This window comes from Megascapheus bottae, chromosome 17 (genome assembly GCF_031878675.1).
Source record: "Megascapheus bottae isolate mThoBot1 chromosome 17, mThoBot2.hap1, whole genome shotgun sequence".
Classification (NCBI taxonomy): Eukaryota; Metazoa; Chordata; class Mammalia; order Rodentia; family Geomyidae; genus Megascapheus; species Megascapheus bottae.
This window is the reverse complement of record NC_143525.1, coordinates 4,351,095-4,370,256: the sequence shown is the minus strand read 5'-3', so window position 1 is coordinate 4,370,256 and position 19,162 is coordinate 4,351,095. Positions and strand designations below refer to the sequence as shown.

Below are 19,162 nucleotides of genomic sequence, written 5' to 3'. Positions count from 1 at the left end.
GAAGGAAGGAAGGAAGGAAGGAAGGAAGGAAGGAAGGAAGGGGAGATCCTATTAAATAGGAGAGGTGCCCAGGAATGGCATCACCTAGCTGCCTTCTGAAGGAGTTAATAAGGTGCCTCTAGGAGAGTGCTATATGACTCGCAAGATCATTGGACAGCCTATGGGCTATAGAAATTCCCAGACCCAATCAGAAGCTCCAAGAAGTCTGAATGAACTCTCCCTGTGTCCTTTAGACTCTCTGATTAGGTGCCCATTCACGTACACACCCCTGGGCTCCAATCTGCCTGCTGTTCACAGACCAGTCTCCCAAGGATGATGGACCATGCTGCGGTATCCAGGGGCCTTCGTGTGTAACTGCTCAAGGCCATGGTGAGCAGTGCAGAACATCTATGAGCGGGATCTTTGTCCTGGATGCCTCTTGGCAGTAAGATACATGAGCTTCTCTAGAGCATCTCATACTGTCTTCAGGTTCAGAGGTTCTGCCTTGTGATGGAAATTAAGAGGTAACTTCACTTCTGGTTTCTGGAACATGTGCCATAGGATTGTTTGTGGAACATGACTTCAGTTTTAAGAAGATTCTTTAATGTGAGCACCAGCAATTCAGAAGGCTATGATCTCAAGATGAGGTCCAAAGCCAACCCAAGCAGGAAAATCTGTGAGAATCTTGTCCCTTCTTAACCACCCAAAAGCTAGAAGTAGAGCTGTGGCTCAAGTGGTAGAGTGCCAGTCTTGAGTGGAGGGAAACAAAGCCCAGGCCCTGATTTCAAGTCCCACTACTAGCACACATATACATTTTTTTTTTAATTTTAGAAAAACAATTTATAGCTGGGTGCTGGTGGCTCATGCCTGGTATCCTGCTACTCAGGAGCATGAGATCTGAGGATCATAGTTCAAAACCAGCCCAGGCAGGAAAATCTGAGAGACTTTTATCTCCAATTAACCACCAGATAACCAGAAGTGGTGCTGTACCTCCTCAAAGTAGTAAAGCAGTAGTAGCCTAGAGTAAAAGAGTTAGGGACAGCATCCAGGTCCCAAGTTTCAAGCCCCACAACTGACAAAAAAAAAAAAAAAAAAACACCTAAATTTTGGGTCTGAGGATACCAAATGAGAATGTCTGCATCCTACTTTCCCAGACTGCTCTTCTGCTAACCAATTCTCCTCTGAGACATTTTACTCCTTTATTCTAAGGGATTTAAGTATGAAGGGTAATTCTTCCTGATAAATAAGGAAACTGTTCAGGAATCTGCATTAGAGAAATATAGGTCCTGAGCTGCTAGCCTAAAACAAATTCATTGATTCTCTATGTCAGAGCCAATCTGTTCATTCCCCAGAACAATTATCATTTGGAAATATGCCAGGGCTGGGAGTATAGCCTAGTGGTAGTGTGCTTGTCTAGCATGCATGTGTATGTGGGTTACTTGGAACCACATACACAGAAAAAGCCGGAAGTGGCACTAGCTCTAGTGGCAGAGTGCTAGCCTTGAGCGAAACATGTCAAAGGAGAGTGCCCAGGCCCTGAATTCAAGCCCCAGGACTGGAAAAAAAAATAGAAATATCAGTTAAGTTTTCATAAATCACAAAAATCAGCAATATTATGATCTATGCTCCATCCAATTAGTTCTATTTACCTGTATTAAATGTGATTAAACCTTCTGATAGGAAAAGAGCAAAAGCTAATAGATTGAATTATACAAGCAAACAAACCAGAGAATGGGACAAAGGTCTGATTTGTTTGTGTGTGTGTGTGTGTGTGTGTGTGTGTGTGTGTGTGTGTGTTCATTCAGGTACTGGGGCTTCAACTCAAGGCCTCTCATTCTCCCTTGGTTCTTTTTTGCTCTCGTCTGATGCTTCTACCACTTGAACCACAGCTTTACTTTTGGCTTTTTGCTGGTTCATTGGAAATCAGAGTCTCATGGACTTCATTGCTTGGGCTGGTTTCAACTATCCTCAAGCTCAGCCTCCTGAGTAGTTAGGCTTACAGATGTGAGCCATTGGTGTCCAGGCCTTCTTGCTTACAAAGCTGGTCAAAGGAATTCTCTTCAGTCCCGTGTGGCCTGATCACATTTGTTTAACCACACTAGTGATCCTCTGGCAACACTTTGGGGATAATGACCAGAGCTCTTCATTCTAAAAGCTCTGGGAGATATTAACAGCATCCCAGACATCCCATTCAGCTCTGCTTTGCTTTTCAACAATGCTTCTTCACAATTAGACAATTAGAGTTTCTGACAATTGGAGTTTAGAGGGGATTGAGCTGGGTGCTGGTGACTCACCCCTAGGGATGTGTTTTTTGTCTGCCCAAGAAGTGAAGGCAGGAGCCGGGAGTTTGGCCTAGTGGTAGAGTGCTTGCCTAGCATGGAAGAAGACCTGGGTTCAATTCCTCAGTGCCACATACATAGAAAAAAGCTAGAAATGGTGCTGTGGCTCAAGTGGTAGAGCGCTATCCTTGAGAAAGCCCAAGGACAGTGCTCAGGCCCTGCGTTCAAGCCCCAGGACTGGCAAAAAAAATTGTTTTTAAAAGAGGACTGTTTTAAAAAATGAAGGCATATTCACATATTAACGACATATAATCATTCGTTTTTCACATTATTGGTGGAAGAGATATGGCATGCAACATGATTCTAACATCATGGCTGAGTCTGGGTTCTCCTAAGAGGAACATCAGAATGGACAGAACCCCTGGTCCAGTATTACCCAAGAAGGCCATGTCACGTACTATGTCAGGCACCAGTGACTCATGCCTACAATCCTGGCTACTCAAGAGGTTGAGATCAGAGGATCATAGTTCAAAACCAGCCTGGGAAGAGAAACAGTTTTGCGTTTGGAAGCATTTTGGTTCAAATGATAGAGCACCAACTATGAGCAAGCAAACCCAGTGCACACAATCCCCAAAAAGAAAACCAACTACATCCCAACAAAAGTAATTAAAATGTAATTCATTTAGTGGTTTAAATGTGGGGAAAGTTTGCTGTTTTGGTTCTTTTTTTTTTCTAGTTTCAGGTTAGACATAAGTAAATCGCGTGACTTTTGGGGGGACAAGGGCTGCTTGGTACCAGGACCACTCATGGCAGCATCCACACCCATTTGGACAGATCCACATCGTTTCTGGGCTTCCCCAGCTGTCTGCTGATTAAATAAGTCAGTATGTTATTAGAAGCCCCTCGGGGTTTGAAGTCTTTCTGCGACTGGTCCTCCATGTTCACATCAGATGAGCTGTAGCTGGCCACAGATAGTTCTTTATCCATGTCTGGTGGATGCTACTTCGGCCTCAGCACAAGTGCAAATGCCTGTAAAAGATGAGGAAAGCCACATAATCAGGTGGACCCGGAGGCCTCTTCACTGTCAACGCCTTGCCACACGCACGTGTACACACACACACACACACACACGTGCACACACCTATAAACACACAGAGGTACACTACACCCCTACACTAGTAGTTGTCATAAGAAAAGTCTTGGGCTAGGGAATGTGGCTTAGTGGGAAAGTGCTTGCCTAGCATGCATGAGCCCTGGGTTCGATTCATCAGTACCACCGACATAGAAAAACCAGAAGTGTTGTTGTGGCTCAAGTGGTAGAATGCAAGCCTTGAGCAAAAAGAAGCTCAGGGACAGCACCCAGGCCCTGAGTTCAAGCCCCAGGACTGACAAAGACAAAAAAAAAAGAAAGAAAAGTCTGATAAGCAGTGCCCACCCAGTCTTTCATCCTGTGCCATACACAGGTCTATGTCTGGAATCCATGATCCCTTCCTGTTGTATTTGCTAAATGAAGCCTTCCTGTTCAGCAATCCAGTAATGCTTAGCAATTGGTAGGCAGCCTGGATGTAGAGCCAAGAACTTATATTAAAAACATCTATTGCATGCATCCAGGGACCTGTGATTTACACCTGTAATCCTAGCTGTTCAGGAGGCTCACCCTGGAGGAAAGCAGTTCAAAGTTACTTAAGAAGAAAAATCTCTGGGACATGAAACTTCATCTCCAGTTAGCCAGAAAAAAATGCTGGACTGGAAGTGTGTCTAGAGCGATACAGACATTTGAATGGTAAGCAGGAAAATTACGACCCTGAGTTCAAGCCCTGGTGCTGACATGGAAGGAAGGAAGGAAGGAAGGAAGGAAGGAAGGAAGGAAGGAAGGAAGAAGGGAAGGAGAGAGGGGAGAAGAGAAAGAGAAGGAATAACCAATGCAAAAATGGCTAGCTAGAAGTGTGGCTCCACTGGCAGAATGTAAGGCCCTGATTTCAATTCCCATATTGGAAAAAGAAAAGCAGTGTTAAAATGAAAGCACTACATGGATCTCAGGAAAGGGTTACGTGTCAGGGATTCTATGTGGCTAATTGGCTTAATAAATACTGAGAGACAAAAAATCAAGTTCCAGGGGCAGAGGAGAGCGTGGCCTAATGGTAGAGTGCTTGCTTAGCATGCATGAAGCCTCGGGTTCAATTCCTTGGCATCACAAACACAGGAAAAAAAAAGCCCAAATTAGTGCTATGGCTCAAGTGGTAGAGCGCTAGCCTTGAGAAAAATCCAAGGACAGTGCCCAGACGCCGAGTTCAAGCCCAGGACTGGCAAAAAAAAAAAAATTCAAGTTCCAGGATAGTACAGAAGAAGAGAAGGGCAAGAAACAATGTCCAGGGCAGCTGTGTCCTGAGTGGCCAGAAATGGACACCATAAAGGAATAGAACAGTTCAGACCAGCTCACACCACCTTTATGCACACCTCCACACAAACCTGTCATAGTCTGCCACCCACTGCCACAGGTACCTGCTCACGATTCTCCCCCAACCCCCACCCCACCCCCACTCCCAGCAAAAGCTTTGAGCAGGGTTTTAAGTGGGACTAGAGGCATCTGTCCGTGGTATTCTCAATATTTGGGTTCCAAGAAAGAAGAAGAGACTTGCCCAGGGTGACACAGAGCTGGACCAGGAAATGAGAACTGCTGTGTCTTTAGCCTGGGCTTCTCCCCACTTGTCTACAGAACATCGTCTCTCTAGCCCTTGGACTGCACAACTCTCCTCTCCCACCCCCAGTACCCAGCAGGGTTGAGACTCATCCGGCAGATAAGTTTGGTGAAGACATAAAAAGATGTCATATTTTCTAGTTAGGTCAGGCTGTATAACCTCTCAAACCACTGTGGTTTCTCTGGAAGAAAGCTGTTGAAGACGCAAGGAGTGACACTGAGGCAATGTTGCCTGTCACCAGGTCTAACTATGCTTCTCTGCGTCCTAGACGGTGATTGGTTCACTCTCTCTGGTGTGGTGATGATGCACAATGGCTCTTAGAACCTTGGTAGGATCCAAAGACCAGCTCTCCCCTTCTTTCTGGCCCCCCTATACTCCTGGTTCGGTCCTGAGTGAAAGTTAAGCGGAAAGTCCTATGAGTGGGAACAGTTGGTCTAGTTGGGCCACCTGTCCATGTCGCTAGTACGGTAGATGAGATATTCAGTTAGCTTGGCTCAGAGCTCCCCCTTGGCTTGTCACTGTCTCCCGCATTGAACCTTCTCTGTGAATCTCTGGGAAATTCAACAGCCACTGGGAAACACTTTGCAATGTGGCTTCCAGCTGCAAACTGGAACTTCCTTCGAATTATTAGAATAACTACTATTTCTCAATCTCTGGGTCCAGCTCTGGTCATGGTTATTACTTGTACAATAATGTTGGCTGCTAATAGTTGTATTTTCAAGCTACAGTACCTCTCAGCCAGTCCAAGTCTATTGTCTACGCAAAACAGTGAGTCACATGGCTGTTTCTTACAGAGAGACCAGCACTGTCAGTAAGTTGTTTGTGAGAATGGAAATCAAAGGTTTCTTAACCTTTTGCCAGGCAATATGAGGACTGTGTGAGCTATTGTCCCAGAAAGAAGTGCAGTCCTAGTGGATGGGGATGGGAGAAGGATTTTTATAGAAAAGCTCTAGTAGCTTGGCATTGGCTCATACCTGTAATCCTAGCTACTCAGGCAGGTGAGATTTGAGGATCCAGCCTCAAATCCAAATTTGAGTGATGCCAGCCTGAGTATAAAGTTTGTGGAACTCTCCTCCCCCTCCAATTAATCAGCAAAAAAAACCCCCCACAAAAAACAGAAGGGGAGACGTGGCTTAAGTGATAGAGCATTAGCCTTAGTGGAAATGTTAAGCAAAAGCATACAAAGCTCTGCGTTCAAGAACCAGTACAAAAAATTTTTGGGGGGGACCGGGAGTTTGGCCTAGTGGTTAAAGTGCTTGCCTAGCATGCATGAAGACCCGGGTTCGATTCCTCGGTACCACATACATAGAAAAAAGCCGGAAGTGGTGCTGAGGCTCAAGTGTAGAGCTCTAGCCTTGAGAAAGTCCAAGGACAGTGCTCAGGCCCTGAGCTCAAGCCCAGGACTGGCCAAAAAAAAAAATTTTTTTTGGTCAGTCCTGGGGCATGAACTCAGAGCCTGGGTACTGTCCTTGGCTACTTTTTGCTCAAAGCAAGTGCTCTTTCACTTGAGCCACAGCACCACTTCCAGCTTTTTCTGAGTATGTGGTACCAAGGAATCAAATCCAGGGTTTCATGCATGCTAGGCAAGCACTTTACCACTAGCCTACACTCCTGCTCCGATTTTTTTTCCAGTCCTGGGACTTGAACTCAGTGCCTGAGCACTGTTCTTGGGCTTTCTCAAGGCTAGAGCTCTACCACTTGAGCCGCAGCACCACTTCCAGCTGTTTTATTCTATGTGTATAGTACCGGGGAATCAAACCCGGGTCTTCATGCATGTTCGGCAAGCACTCTAGGCCAAACTCCCGGCTGCATTTTTTTTTAAGATGAAAAGATAAGAATGGCTAGGAATATGACTTAGTGGTAGAGTGCTTGCCTAGCATGTGTGGAGCCCTGAGTTTAGTAACTCATAAACATATGTTGTCCTGTGGCTCAAGTAGTAGAGTACTAGCCTTGACTTGAGCAAAAGAAACTCAGGGACAGTTCCCCGGCCCTGAGTTCAAGTCCCAGAACAAGCAAAACAAACAAACATACAAAAAGGGAAGGACTATCCAAGAGATAATCACATTGGATACCAAAATTCACTGAATGGGATTAGGAATTGAAGCAGGAACAAATTAAGAGACCTTGAAGAAAATAGAGTCATGTGTATGTGAGAATTACACAGCATTTTAAGTCTGTTATTTGCTCCAAAGCAGACTCCGGGAAGGGGAAGTTTATGTACAGAGGGGTTTCTGGGGTCATCTGGTGTTCCTCCTACAGGAGAGTCTGCATTTTAGCAATATTGTGTCACAGGGTCCTCCTGCAGCCATCTGTGGCAATGAGCCAATAGAAGAGTCTCTGCAGTCACCGGTGTGTACTCCCCTAGCCACAGAAGCACGGCAGGTCAACACTGAACCCCAGCCAGGCCTCCACAAGTGTGCCAAGTGCTTTGCTTGATAGACAACTGAGACACACAGGATTTACCTGAAACAGTGGCTGTGGGCGATGACAGAAGCCACAGCAGGGTAGAGTGGCCTTTGCTAAACACGATGTGACACTGTCTTCCCTGTGGGGGCTGAAGATCTAGGAAGATGGTGGAATGAACAAACCCTTCCCCCCTTGGAACCTACATTTGGTATGGATTTGCTCATATGGCCTTTGTACTCCTGACCCAGTGGGGAAATCACCCCATGGCCACAGGCCGGTGAGTTCTGTCCACTGACCCTTGAGAAGAGGATGAGAGTAGGAACATTTTAGAAAATGAGGATTTGGCTGGCATTGGTAGTTTGTGACAGTAATCCTAACTATTCAGGAAGCTGAGATCTGAGGGTTTTGGTTCAAAGACAGCTTAGACAATCAAATCAGTGAGACTCGTTTCTCCAATTAACCACCAAAAAGCTAGAAGTAGAGGTGTAGTTCAAGTGGCAGAGTTCCAGCCTCAATTGTAAAAGCTAAGTGAGAGAGTGAGGCCCTGAGTTCAAACCCCGGTGCTGGCACCCAAAGGAAAAAAGTGGTGGGGCCTGGAGTTTGGCCTTGTAGTAGAGTGCTTACCTAGCATACACGAAGACACAAGTTTGATTCCTAGGTCCCACATACATAGAAAAGCTGGAAGTGGTGCTGTGGCTCAAGTGGTAGAGCTCTAGCCTTGAGAAAGCCCAAGGACAGTGCTCAGGCCCTGAGTTCAAGCCCCAGGACTGGCAAAAAAAAGAGGAAGGAGGAAGAGGAAGAGGAGGAGGAAGAGGAGGAGGAGGAGGAGGAGGAGGAAAGGAAGAAAGAAGGAAGGAAGGAAGGAAGGAAGGAAGGAAGGAAGGAAGGAAGGAAGGAAGGGAGGGAGGGAGGGAGGGAGGGAGGAAGGAAGGGAGGGAGGATGGGAAGAAGTGGGCGATTTGAAATGTGGATTTGAGGTCTGGAGAGGATGTTGTGTTCAGAGCAGCTGCCATGTTGACTGAAAATTATTATTACGGAATATCTGCAAGAAAGGTTAATTAGCTCATATTTCTTGAAGGTTGCAGAGACAGTGGGGATGTACATCAGAAGTGAGAGTGGCTGGGAGAGAGGAGACCATGTCACAGCTGCATGAGGGCCTGGTGCTGGCCTCTGCAATACAGGCCCAATTGTGTCCACCACCACAGGAAAAAAAAAACAAAAAACAAAAAACAAAGAAAATGCCATCCAGATTAGGACACCTCTGATTCTGACCTGCAGAAGTTTCTGCAATTTCACAAGGCCCTGGGGGATGAATGGTTATAGGAGAGAAGAGCCCCACCCCCCCACATTCACTCCTTGTCTTTATTTCTGACTCTGGACTTTTTTCTTTTGCCAGTCCTGGGGCTTGAACTCAGGGTCTGAGCACTGTCCTTGGGCTTTCTCAAGGCTAGTGCTCTGCCACTTGAGCCACAGCACCACTTCTGGCTTTTTCTGTGTATGTGGTACTGAGGAATAGAACCCAGGGCTTCATGCATGCTAGGTGAACACTCTACCACTAGGCCCTCACACTGGACTCTTGGCACTCAGAGGCATCTTGGTATAATTGCTGTGCACGTGTGTATACACAATTCGTGGTCTGTGAAAATGTGTACAGGAAGAGAGCACAGAATGCAGTGGAGTCTTTGTTACCCTCTTACAGCCCCCTCTATCAGTGGCTCACGCCTATAATCCTAGCTACTCAGGAGGCTGTGATCTGAGGATTGAGGTTCAACTAACGTTGTCTATCTCCAGTTAACCACCAAAAAAACAGAAGTGGCGCTATGGCTCCAGGGGTAGGGCGGTAGCCTTGAACTGAAGAGCTCAGGGACAACATCCAGGCCCAGAGTTCAAGTCCCATGACCACCAAGAAATTAGGAATATATGAAAATTAAGACAATAGTGAATTTGCTAGTAAGCAGAAAGGCATTACCTTAGATGAAAATGATAATGTAAAATAGTATGTTATAATATGGCAACTATGAGCTAGGAAAGAAAGTAGACAATGAATTTGAAAATGCATATGATATACAGGTTGGTGATGCTGAAGGAAATTTCCCAAAGAGGTAGTATTTGATGTGACCTGAGAAGGAAATGGGTAATAAATAATAAATGGGTAAACAAATAATAATAGCACAGGAATTCTTGGAATGTATCAGACATAGAGAAATGCTTATATTGGCTCACTCTGTGTCAGGACAGTACAAAGAGGTGGTTCCTACTTCCCCTCGTATTGAATAAATGAAACTGAAGCCAGAAATCATCCAGCATAACTACAGGCATTGGTGTATTCTCCAGGGATAGAGTACTTGCTTAGCAAATGCAAGGCCCTGGTCTCAATCTCCAGTATTGTCAAAAAAAAAATATATATATATATAGTGGTGTGCCAATGGTTCAAGCCTGTAATTCTTGTTACTCAGGAGGCTGCTGTCTGAAAAGCCAGTTTGAGTCCAGTGCAGGCAGAAAAATCTGTTGAATCTCTTATCACCAATTACCTACCAAAAAGCCAAAAGTGGAGTTGTGGTAGAGTGGTAGAGTGCTAGGAAAAATAAAGCTTAGGGGCAGTGCTCAGGTCCTGAAGTCAAGCCCCAGGACTGGCACTATATATATATTAAGTCGATTAATTAAGTAAATATGACACATATCTGTAATCTCATGTATTTTAGAGGTCTAGGCAGAAGGATCCAGAGTTTGAGGCTGGTCTGAACTACATAGAGAATTCCAAGCCAGCCTCAAATACATAGTAAATATCTCAAATAAAATAGCGAACAAATGCTACATTTAGCTCTACAATGAAAACAAGCATACATATAACCACAATCCATAGTGGACTAGAGACTAAGAAGTGATTGCCAACTCTTCCCAGATAGGTTGAAAGACAGGGGATTGGCCTTCTGTGAAGTGTGAATGATACAGAATCATCACCAGGTCAAGGAGAAGAGACTGAGTCTTATGTAGTAGATTTGCATATTGATAGATGGGTATGGATGGAGTAAGTTTTAACCTGAGCAAGACTTGAATTACTCAGCTGGGATATGAAGGATAGGTAGAGTTTTCGCTTGCAGACCTATAGTCTTCCTATCATGACATGCCATTGCTGAGACTTGAAGGTGGGTCTATAGTCACATTTCCTGTGGTCTTCCTGTTCTGGGTTATAGGTATCCCCACTGAGTTATTTCGTCAGGGAAAGAAGTCTCCAGCTTGTGGAGAAGAAAATGAGCACCTCAGAGCACTCAGCTCTAGGCAAAGAGCACACCCACGTAGTGAACCTCAAGGATAAGCTAGAATTTGCCCCTAAAGCAATCCTGAGCAGAAATCTCCTAGGTAAGACTTAAGAGTGGGGCTGGGATGTAACTCAGTGGCAAACTGCTTGCCTAGCAATATCCAATATCCAAAAAGAAAAGACAGAAAGTAAAGTAGAGTGGGGGTAGAGAGGAAGGATGTATTAATAAAGGGGGTGAGATTATGAATACAGTATAAATACTGGTGATGTAACAACTCCTCTTGTATAACTGATATAAGCTGATTTAAAAGAATAGCTGGGCGGTAGTGGCTCATACCTGTAATTCAAGCTGCTCGAGAGGCTGAGATCTGAGGATTGTGGTTCACAGACAGCCTGGGCCAGAAAGCCTGTGATTTTTTTTTTGCCAGTCCTGGGGCTTGAACTCAGGGCCTAAGCATTGTCCTTTGGCTTTCTCAAGGCTAGAGCTCTACCACTGAGTCCAGCTTTTTCTATGTATGTGGTACCGAGGAATCAAACTTGGGTCTTTGTGCATGCTAGGCAAGCACTCTACTACTAGGCTAAACTCCCAGCCCAAGTCTGTGAAACTCTTATCTCCAGTTAACCATCTAAGAACCAGAAGTGGTTCTGTGGGCTCCAAGTTGTATTGCACTAGCCATGAGCAAAAACTCTCAGGGACAGTGTCCAGGCCCTGAATTCAAACCCCATGACCAACAAAATAAAAAAGAATAAAGGATCCAGAAGCTTATAACTCATAGGCTTGTGATTGGTGCTGTCACCAGATGGTCCCTGATTTAGAACATATTGTTTTGCTACCTATTCCAGCTCATTTCTTACCTCACAGCCCCACATGCCCTCACTACTCCTTTTATGGCCAAGAGGATAAAGCAGCAACTGAGGGCTACCACTGCATAAGCCTTTGAGCCTAGGTCAGTGCACTTTGGGAGAAGAATCATGAAATGAAATGGGAGGCTGAGATTTGAGGTTCTGGGTCCAAAAACAGCCTGGGCAGGGAAGTCTGTGAGACTGTAATCCCCAATTAACTAGCAAGAACCAGATGTAAAAAATGTTGCTCAAAGCCGGGTGCAGTGGCTCATAATCCTAGCAACCCAGGAGGCTGAGATCTGAGGATCACGGATCAAAGCCAGCCCCGATACTAAAGAACTTGAGACTCTTATCTCCAATTAACCACTTGAAAACCGGAAGTGGGGCTGTGGCTCAAGGGGTAGGGCGGTAGCCTTGAGCTGAAGAGCTTAGGGACAGGGCTCAGGCCCAGAGTTCAAGCTCCATGATCTGACCCCCTCCCAAAAAAGTTACTCAAGTGGTAGAGCATCAGCTTTGAGAGAGAGAGGAAAAAAAAATCCAAGCCAGAGGACAAAGTCCTGAGTTCAAGCCCCAGTACCAACACACACACACAGTCATGAAATGAACATTAATTAGCTCTCATCCTCCTTTGTACTAGGAAGAATTTAAAATTGTGGCTTCACTAGTTTGTCCTACACTTTGCATGAGTTCTTCCTGAAATCCTTGTTGTCAGCTCGGGAATGGGATTCCATTTCTCTGTGATGAGAAGCTCAAAGCAGGGAGGAACATGTGTTGAGCAAATCTGCTTAATTGGTGTGCTGGAGATCACAACCAGGGGCTCACACAAGCTAGACAAGCTCCATACCCCTGAGCTCCATCTATCCAATTTTCAGCCCAAAGAAAGCTCTTTAAGGACACCTACCCTACAAGGGGGGGGGGAGCAGGGTGGGGGGACATCTCCTGTGGCTATAACAAAACCCCTGAAACCAAGAAATAATAAAGAGTAGAAAGTTTATTTGGGGCCGGGAGTTTGGCCTAGTGGTTAAAGTGCTTGCCTAGCATGCATAAAGACCCAGGTTCGATTCCTCGGTACCACATACATAGAAAAAAGCCGGAAGTGGTGCTGAGGCTCAAGTGGTAGAGCTCTAGCCTTGAGAAAACCCAAGGACAGCGCTCAGGCCCTGAGCTCAAGCCCAGGACTGGCAAAAAAAAAAAAAAAGAAAGTTTATTTGGCTCCTGTTTCTGGAATATGACAAGTCTGGCGCATAACATGGTAGAAGGCATCCTACAGTGACTCCTTTCATAAAGCCATTAATGGCACCTTGGGGGCCCTAACCTCAAGACCTCATTTATCCCCAATTACCTCCCAATGGAACCACCTCCAAATACTAATCACATACGAATTTGAGGAGTAACTTATCAACACATGAACTTTTGGGGTTCACATTTGAAGCCAAGAACTTGCTAGGTAGTTTTCTAAGCTTCACCAGGAACAGTTCTGATAGAATGATAAGCTAGAACAGGCATAAGAAAAGAAAATAACCCACCAGAGTCTGTTGGGTGGATCCTATATGCATCTTGCTGTCACCTATTGTAGTGTGAGAAAGTTGATTCAAGCGTAAGTAAAACAACCCCCTATATGTACAACTATGCTGTAAGGATGAGATGGGGTTTTTTCGTGGCACTGAGGTTTGAACTCATGGCCTCAAGGTCCTCTACCACATGAGCCACTCCTCTATTCCTGCTTTGATTTTTGTTGTTGTTGTTGATAGGACTTGCATACAGGGCCTAGGCACCATCTGAGCTCTTTTGCTCAAGGCTAGCCCTCTACAACTTGGAGTCACAGCTCTAAGATGAGTCTCAATGGATTTTTCTGCCCAAGCTGGCTCAGAATCATGACCCTCAGATCTTAGCCTCCTGAGTAGCTAGGATTTAGGCATGAATCATTAGCGCCTGACTGTTCTGATTGGTGTATTGCTTGTTTTGTGCCAGTCCTGGGGCTTGAACTCAAGGCTTAAATGCTATTCTTGAGCTTTTCTCAAAGCTAGTGCTCTGCCACTTGAGCCACAGAACCACTTCCAGCTTTTTCTGTGTGTGTGATACTGAGGAATTGAAACAGAGCTTCCTGCATACTAAGCAAGCACTCTACCACTAAGTTATGCTCCTGGTCCCTGCTCTGATTGTTTTTGAGATACTTTATCTTGCTTTTTACCTGACTGGCTTGGACTGCTGTTTATGCTACTCCTTGTAGTTGATGGGACAACTAGCTGTGTACAATCACACCCAGATTTTATTGATGTCTAGACAGGGATCTCACTGAACTTTCTTTTGTCTAGACTGACATCAACAGGTGATCTAATCTCACCCTCTAAAATAGCTGGCATTATAGACCTGAGTCACCATGGCCAGCCAATTTTTGTTCATATTTCCTAAAGAGACTGCTTTTGATTTTATCAATCTCTTCCTTTATTCTATGTTTCCCTTTAAATACTGCAATGTAATTGTGAAAACTGGATGGGTGTGTGTATGTGTGTGTTTTTTGTTAGCTATGAGACCTTGAGCTCACAGCCTAGACACTGTCCCTGTGCTCTTTTGCTCAGGGACCTTTTTGATCCATTGCACTAGTTCTGGTTTTCTGGTGCTTAATTGGAGATGATAGTCACAGACTTTCCTGTCCAGGCTGGCTTTGGACCTTGATCCTCAGATCTCAGTCTCCTAAGTAGTTAGGATTATAACAGGTATGAGTTGCCCAGGGTGGAGAGAGTGTGTGTGTGTGTGTGTGTGTGTGTGTGTGTCAGGGTCATGCCATGTAGCCCAGGCTGGCCTAGCATTTATGATCCTCCTGCCTCTGACTCCCCAGTGCTAGGATGAAAGACCAGTATACACCACCATATCCAGTATTGTAGAAGCTGTTTCAACATCTTTGCTTTTAGAATGATATTCATTCGGTCAAATATAGAATAGTGTAGATAAATATTGTCTACCTAGACTTCATGAGCATTTTCTTTCCCTTTTTTTAAAATTTCTAGGGGGTGGTTGTTAGTTTTTGCCACACTGGAGATTCTACCCAAGGCCTCACACTCTACTACTTGAGCTAAGCCCCTAAACACCACGTGCCACTCACTTTTTAAAAGAAATACTTAGACTGGAACTCAGGACTTTGAGCTTTCTAAGCAAGTACTCTACCACTTGAGCGGTACCTCCACTCAGCCCTCATGACTCCATTTATTATTTGGAGGGTTGGATCTCAAGGTTCTAGCTTTGGACAATGATTCTCCCACCTGTGACTTCAGCTTAAAGTTACAGGTGCCCAAAGCTATTTCGTGGTATATACTGTTTGTATACTGGCATTTTTCAAAATTATTTTGGTGATGGGACTGGGGATTGAACTCTTGGTCTCACACATGCTAAGGAAATGTCTGGCCACAGAGTTATAACCTGGCTTTTTTTTGGGGGGGGGAGGGGGAACTGATGTTTAGAGGTTTAAGTCCTGGGCCAGGCAGGTGCTATACAACTGAAAAATCACTCCAGCACAATGTCTTAGTCTGTGATACATCCTATATACATTCTTTGTTAAAGATATTTGTCGGTAGATTTTGGGGTTTTTTTTTGGTCATGTCATGGGACTTGAACTCTGAGTCAAGGCTAGTGCCCTATCCCTTGAGCCACAGCACCCTTCTGGTTTTCTGGTGATTAATTGGAGATAAGAGTCTCGCAGACTGTAGTGCCCAGGCTGGCTTTGAACGTCAATCCTCAAATCTCAGCCTCCTGAATAGCTAGGATTACAGGCATGAGCCACCGCGCCCAGCTCTGCAGATTTCTTTCTTTTCTTTCTTACTTTTTTGGTACTTTTATGTATTTTGAAGCAGGCCCAAGCTGGCTTTCAACTCACAATGTATCCCGGTCTGGTAGTTAAACTCACAATCTCTTGTTTCCACTTCCTGGGTGCTGTGATTACAAGTGCCCACCACGTGGCTGCCCCGTGGGTACTAGTATCACCTGCCTTCGTTACCATGGCAGTACTGAGTGACATCAGAAAGGGAGCTTGGAAACATTCCAATGTTTTTTTGAAAAAGTGATTTCTTGAAGTGATATAATCACTTTGTCAGGACTAGACACTTGAATGTTTATATAGCTGTAGTTTAAGTTTAAAAACGAATCAGGATGCTTTTAGTTTTATACATTTTTCTCTTTTTCTTTTCTTTTTTCTTTTTTTTTTTTTTTTTGCCAGTGTCAGGGCTTGAACTTAGGTCCTGAGCATTTCTCAAGGAACTCAAGGCCTTGGGATTTCTCAAGGCTAGAGCTCTGCCACTTGAGCCACAGCACCATTTCTGGCTTTTTTCTATGTTTGTGGTACCAAGGAATCAAACCCAGGTCTTCGTGCATGCTAAGCAAGCACTCTACCACTAGGCCAAACTCCCGGCCCCTAGTTTTATACATTTTAAAGAGGTGTGTGTTGTGTGTGTATGTGTGTGTGTGTACACCCTGCCTTTTCTGCCTGAACGAACGTCTTTGCAGCTGCAGGCAAACTCCTGTCTTTATCTTATTGACCATGAAATGAAAGAACATTCTGGACAGCAAGGAATTCATCTCTGGAGATTGGCCAGCATATGAAGAAATGAGCAGCCCAAAGCCATCATCCAACCTGAGGTCAGTCATCAGCTTGCAAATCCATATCTGGAAGGCTTTCTGTTCCTGGGCTTTCCTATAAAAGCCCCCTAAGATCATGCTTCTTTCGAGGAAATAGCTCATACCATTTTCATTCTGCTTGGCAAAATTAACAAATGTTTATTTCGCTTCCTTTAATGCCCTGATCTCATTATTTATTTTATTTGGCCAGTCCTGGGTTTGAGTTCAGGGCCTGAGCACTGTCCTTGTACTTTCTCAAGGCTAGAGCTCTACCACTTGAGCCTCAGCACCACTTCCTGCTTTTTTCTATGTATGTGGTAGAGAGGAATTGAACCTGGGGTCTTTGTGCATGCTAGGCAAGCAATCTACCACTAGGCCAAACTCCGGGCACCCTCTCCCCCTCCCCCTCCCTAATTTTAAAAAATTTACTATTTCCATTTTTTGAGTGTCTGTGTGTGTGTGTGTGTGACCTGGGGCTTGAACTCAGGGCCTGGGTACTCTCCCTAAAATACTTTTTTTTCATAATTTTTATTGTAATTAATAGAAGGGTTACATGATATTTGCCAGATAGGAGGTGTATTAATTCACATTCTCCCTAAAATTCTTTTGCTCAAGGCTAGCACTCTACCACTCACAGTACCACTTCCAGCTGTTTATGTGGTACTGCGGAAATAAACCCTGGGCTTCATGCATGCTAGGCAAGCATTCTACCACTAAGCTATTTTCCCAGCCCATCCTGAAGATTTTTTTTTTCCTTTTGGTGGTGATTGGTGGTCCTGGGGTTTGAACTCAGGGCCTACACATTCTTTCTGGGCCAGTTTTCTGGTTTGTTAATTGGAGATAGGAGTCTCACTGACTAGGAAGTCTAGCCTGGGCTAGCTTTGAATTTCAGTCCTTAGGTCCCAGCCTCTTGATTAGCTAGGACTGCACCACCAGCACCTGGCACTATGTCCATTTCCTGGCTCTGAGATGTTCTCTTTAAAATGTGTTTTATAAGAGTGTGTTGTCTTTCAGTGTTCAGAACTTCCATATTCTCTTTCCATTGCTGATTTCTAGTTTGATTCCATGTGATCAGAGAACACACTCTGAGTTCAAGGTTTTGAAATTGGTTGACACGTTTGACATAGGATTTGATCCATCTTGATACACCTTCCTTGGTAACTTGAAAAGTATGAGTGACTTGCTTTTGCAGTGTGAGATGCTCTATAAAATTCATTAGATCCTACTGGTTAGTCATGGGGCTGAGCCTTCTAAAACCTTGCTATTTCTGTCTGGAGCTAATTTTATAGCTTTGCTAAGAAAAATATAGTGTTTAATGGCAGGTCATTTAGATTTATTACTAAAGCATGTTTTCAGGACTCTATTGTATACCCAGCTCATACCTGGCTCATATTCCAGCTTGTCAGAAATTGAGCATCTTCCTGCCCGCACTTACCTTCCCCCAGCCTGTTCACCCTAACTTCTACTCATACTCCCCCACCCCAAGATCTGTCTCTGGCTCTCATCCAGCATTTGTGTGTCAGTCTGAAGAGTGGACAAGCTGGTTGGGGGAGACAGGGAAAGACAATAACAAGAACCACAGATGGAGTCTGGGAGTCCCAAGTCCAAGAGAAGAGAAGACAGCAAGAAAATGACATGAGGCCAATGTGACCTGGACCAAGGCTCAGATGGGTCAAGTGACTTACACTCAAAGCTACAGAGCACATTCATTTCTCTCTTACCTGTTCCTACCTTTAAGGGGCGGAGGAAGCTGACATTAAGCTAGACTGGTGCCACTTTGGTCATTGCTATGGTTCAGGCATTTGTGTTTATGTGTTAGAAGCTTTATCCCTCGTATCACTATGTTAAAAGGTGGTAGGACCTTTAAGAGGTGGAGCCTAGGGCCAAGTGCCTAAGTCTTTGGGTTGCTACCCTTCCAAATGATCACGGTAGCTTTTAAGGGACACTTAATTTTGGAGTGAATGGTGAATCACTGTAAGAAGCTTAATCTTTGAAACCATGGTGGCTTCATGTTGGGTAGTACCATCTGATGTTACCACTGTAGTGTTATATTTATGGGTTCTTCACCAGAACCTAGTTCTCTGCCCTTGAACACTCACAACCATCAGCTAAACTTCTTTTTGTATGTGTGTGTGTCTGTATGTCAGTACTGGGGCTTGAACTCAGGCCCTGGATGCTGTCCTCTAGCTTTTTTCACTCAATGTTAGCACTCTACTACCACTGGAGACACAACTCCGCTTCCGGTTTTTTGGTGGCTAATTGAAGGTCAGAGTCTTATGGGCTTTCCTACCCTGGGAGTTGGCTTCAAACCACCATTCTCAGATATCAGCTAAAATTACAGGCATGAGCCACCAGCATCAGACTGCTTTTCTCAGGCACCATTTCTAGTTGCCAATTTTTTCCAATATCACTGCTGTATAGTACAGCTTTTAAAAAGTTTTTATTCATATATATTTGTGTGTGTGTGTGTGTGTGTGTGTGTGTGTGTATGCACGCACACGTTTTTCTTATGAGGTAAGGTCTGTCCATGCAGTGCAGGCTGGCCTGAAATTTGAGATCCTTCTGCTTCAGGTTCCTGAGTGCAGAGATTACAGGCATATATCACCCCAGCAGGATCCAGCTATTATTAACCAAATCTAGTATTTACCAGATCCTTGTTATCTGTGCTCAGTGTTTTTTTGGTCGGTCATAGAACTTGAACTCTGGGCCTGGAGGCTGTCCCTGAGCTCTTCAGCTCAAGGCTACCGCCCTGCCTCTTGAGCCACAGCCCCACTTCCGGTTTTCTAGGGGTTCATTGGACTTTTTAGTGCCCGGCTGGCTTTGAACCCTGATCGTCAGATGTCAGCCTCCTGAGTAGCTAGGATTACAGGTGTGAGCCACCGTGCCTGGCGGTGCCCAGTGTTTTAATCCCCTTTAATCCTCGTCACAGCCCTGAAAAGCAGATGGAATTGTTTCCAAATCAATGATGAAATAAAGGTTAAAAGGCAAAGTTGGTTGACCTGTCTAGGATTGCATTCCTGTTAGTGTGGGTTAGAACCCACGATGGTCCTATTTAAATGACCACCTGTTAACAGAAAGGAGAACTATGG

At 44.7% G+C, this 19,162-nt stretch overlaps 1 protein-coding gene across 6 annotated transcripts in view; it reads right to left on the bottom strand.

The window, feature by feature from the left end:
- Positions 1-2,916: 2,916 nt before the first annotated feature.
- Positions 2,917-19,162, bottom strand: part of Etdc (embryonic testis differentiation homolog C) — a 17,091-nt gene continuing 845 nt past the window's right edge. Inside the window, exons 1-2 of one of the 6 annotated variants that reach the window (XM_090349433.1) lie at positions 15,367-15,468; positions 2,917-3,287 (exon numbers count right to left, since the gene is read on the bottom strand). In XM_090349433.1, the coding sequence (XP_090205559.1) occupies positions 3,063-3,245 (183 nt within the window). In that variant the 5' untranslated portion in view covers positions 3,246-3,287; positions 15,367-15,468 and the 3' untranslated portion in view covers positions 2,917-3,062. Of the gene's footprint in view, positions 3,288-4,897; positions 4,971-5,029; positions 5,167-15,336; positions 15,469-19,162 lie in introns of those variants that run through there. The other 5 variants (XM_090349432.1, XM_090349434.1, XM_090349436.1 and 2 more) reach the window with 5 other exon arrangements.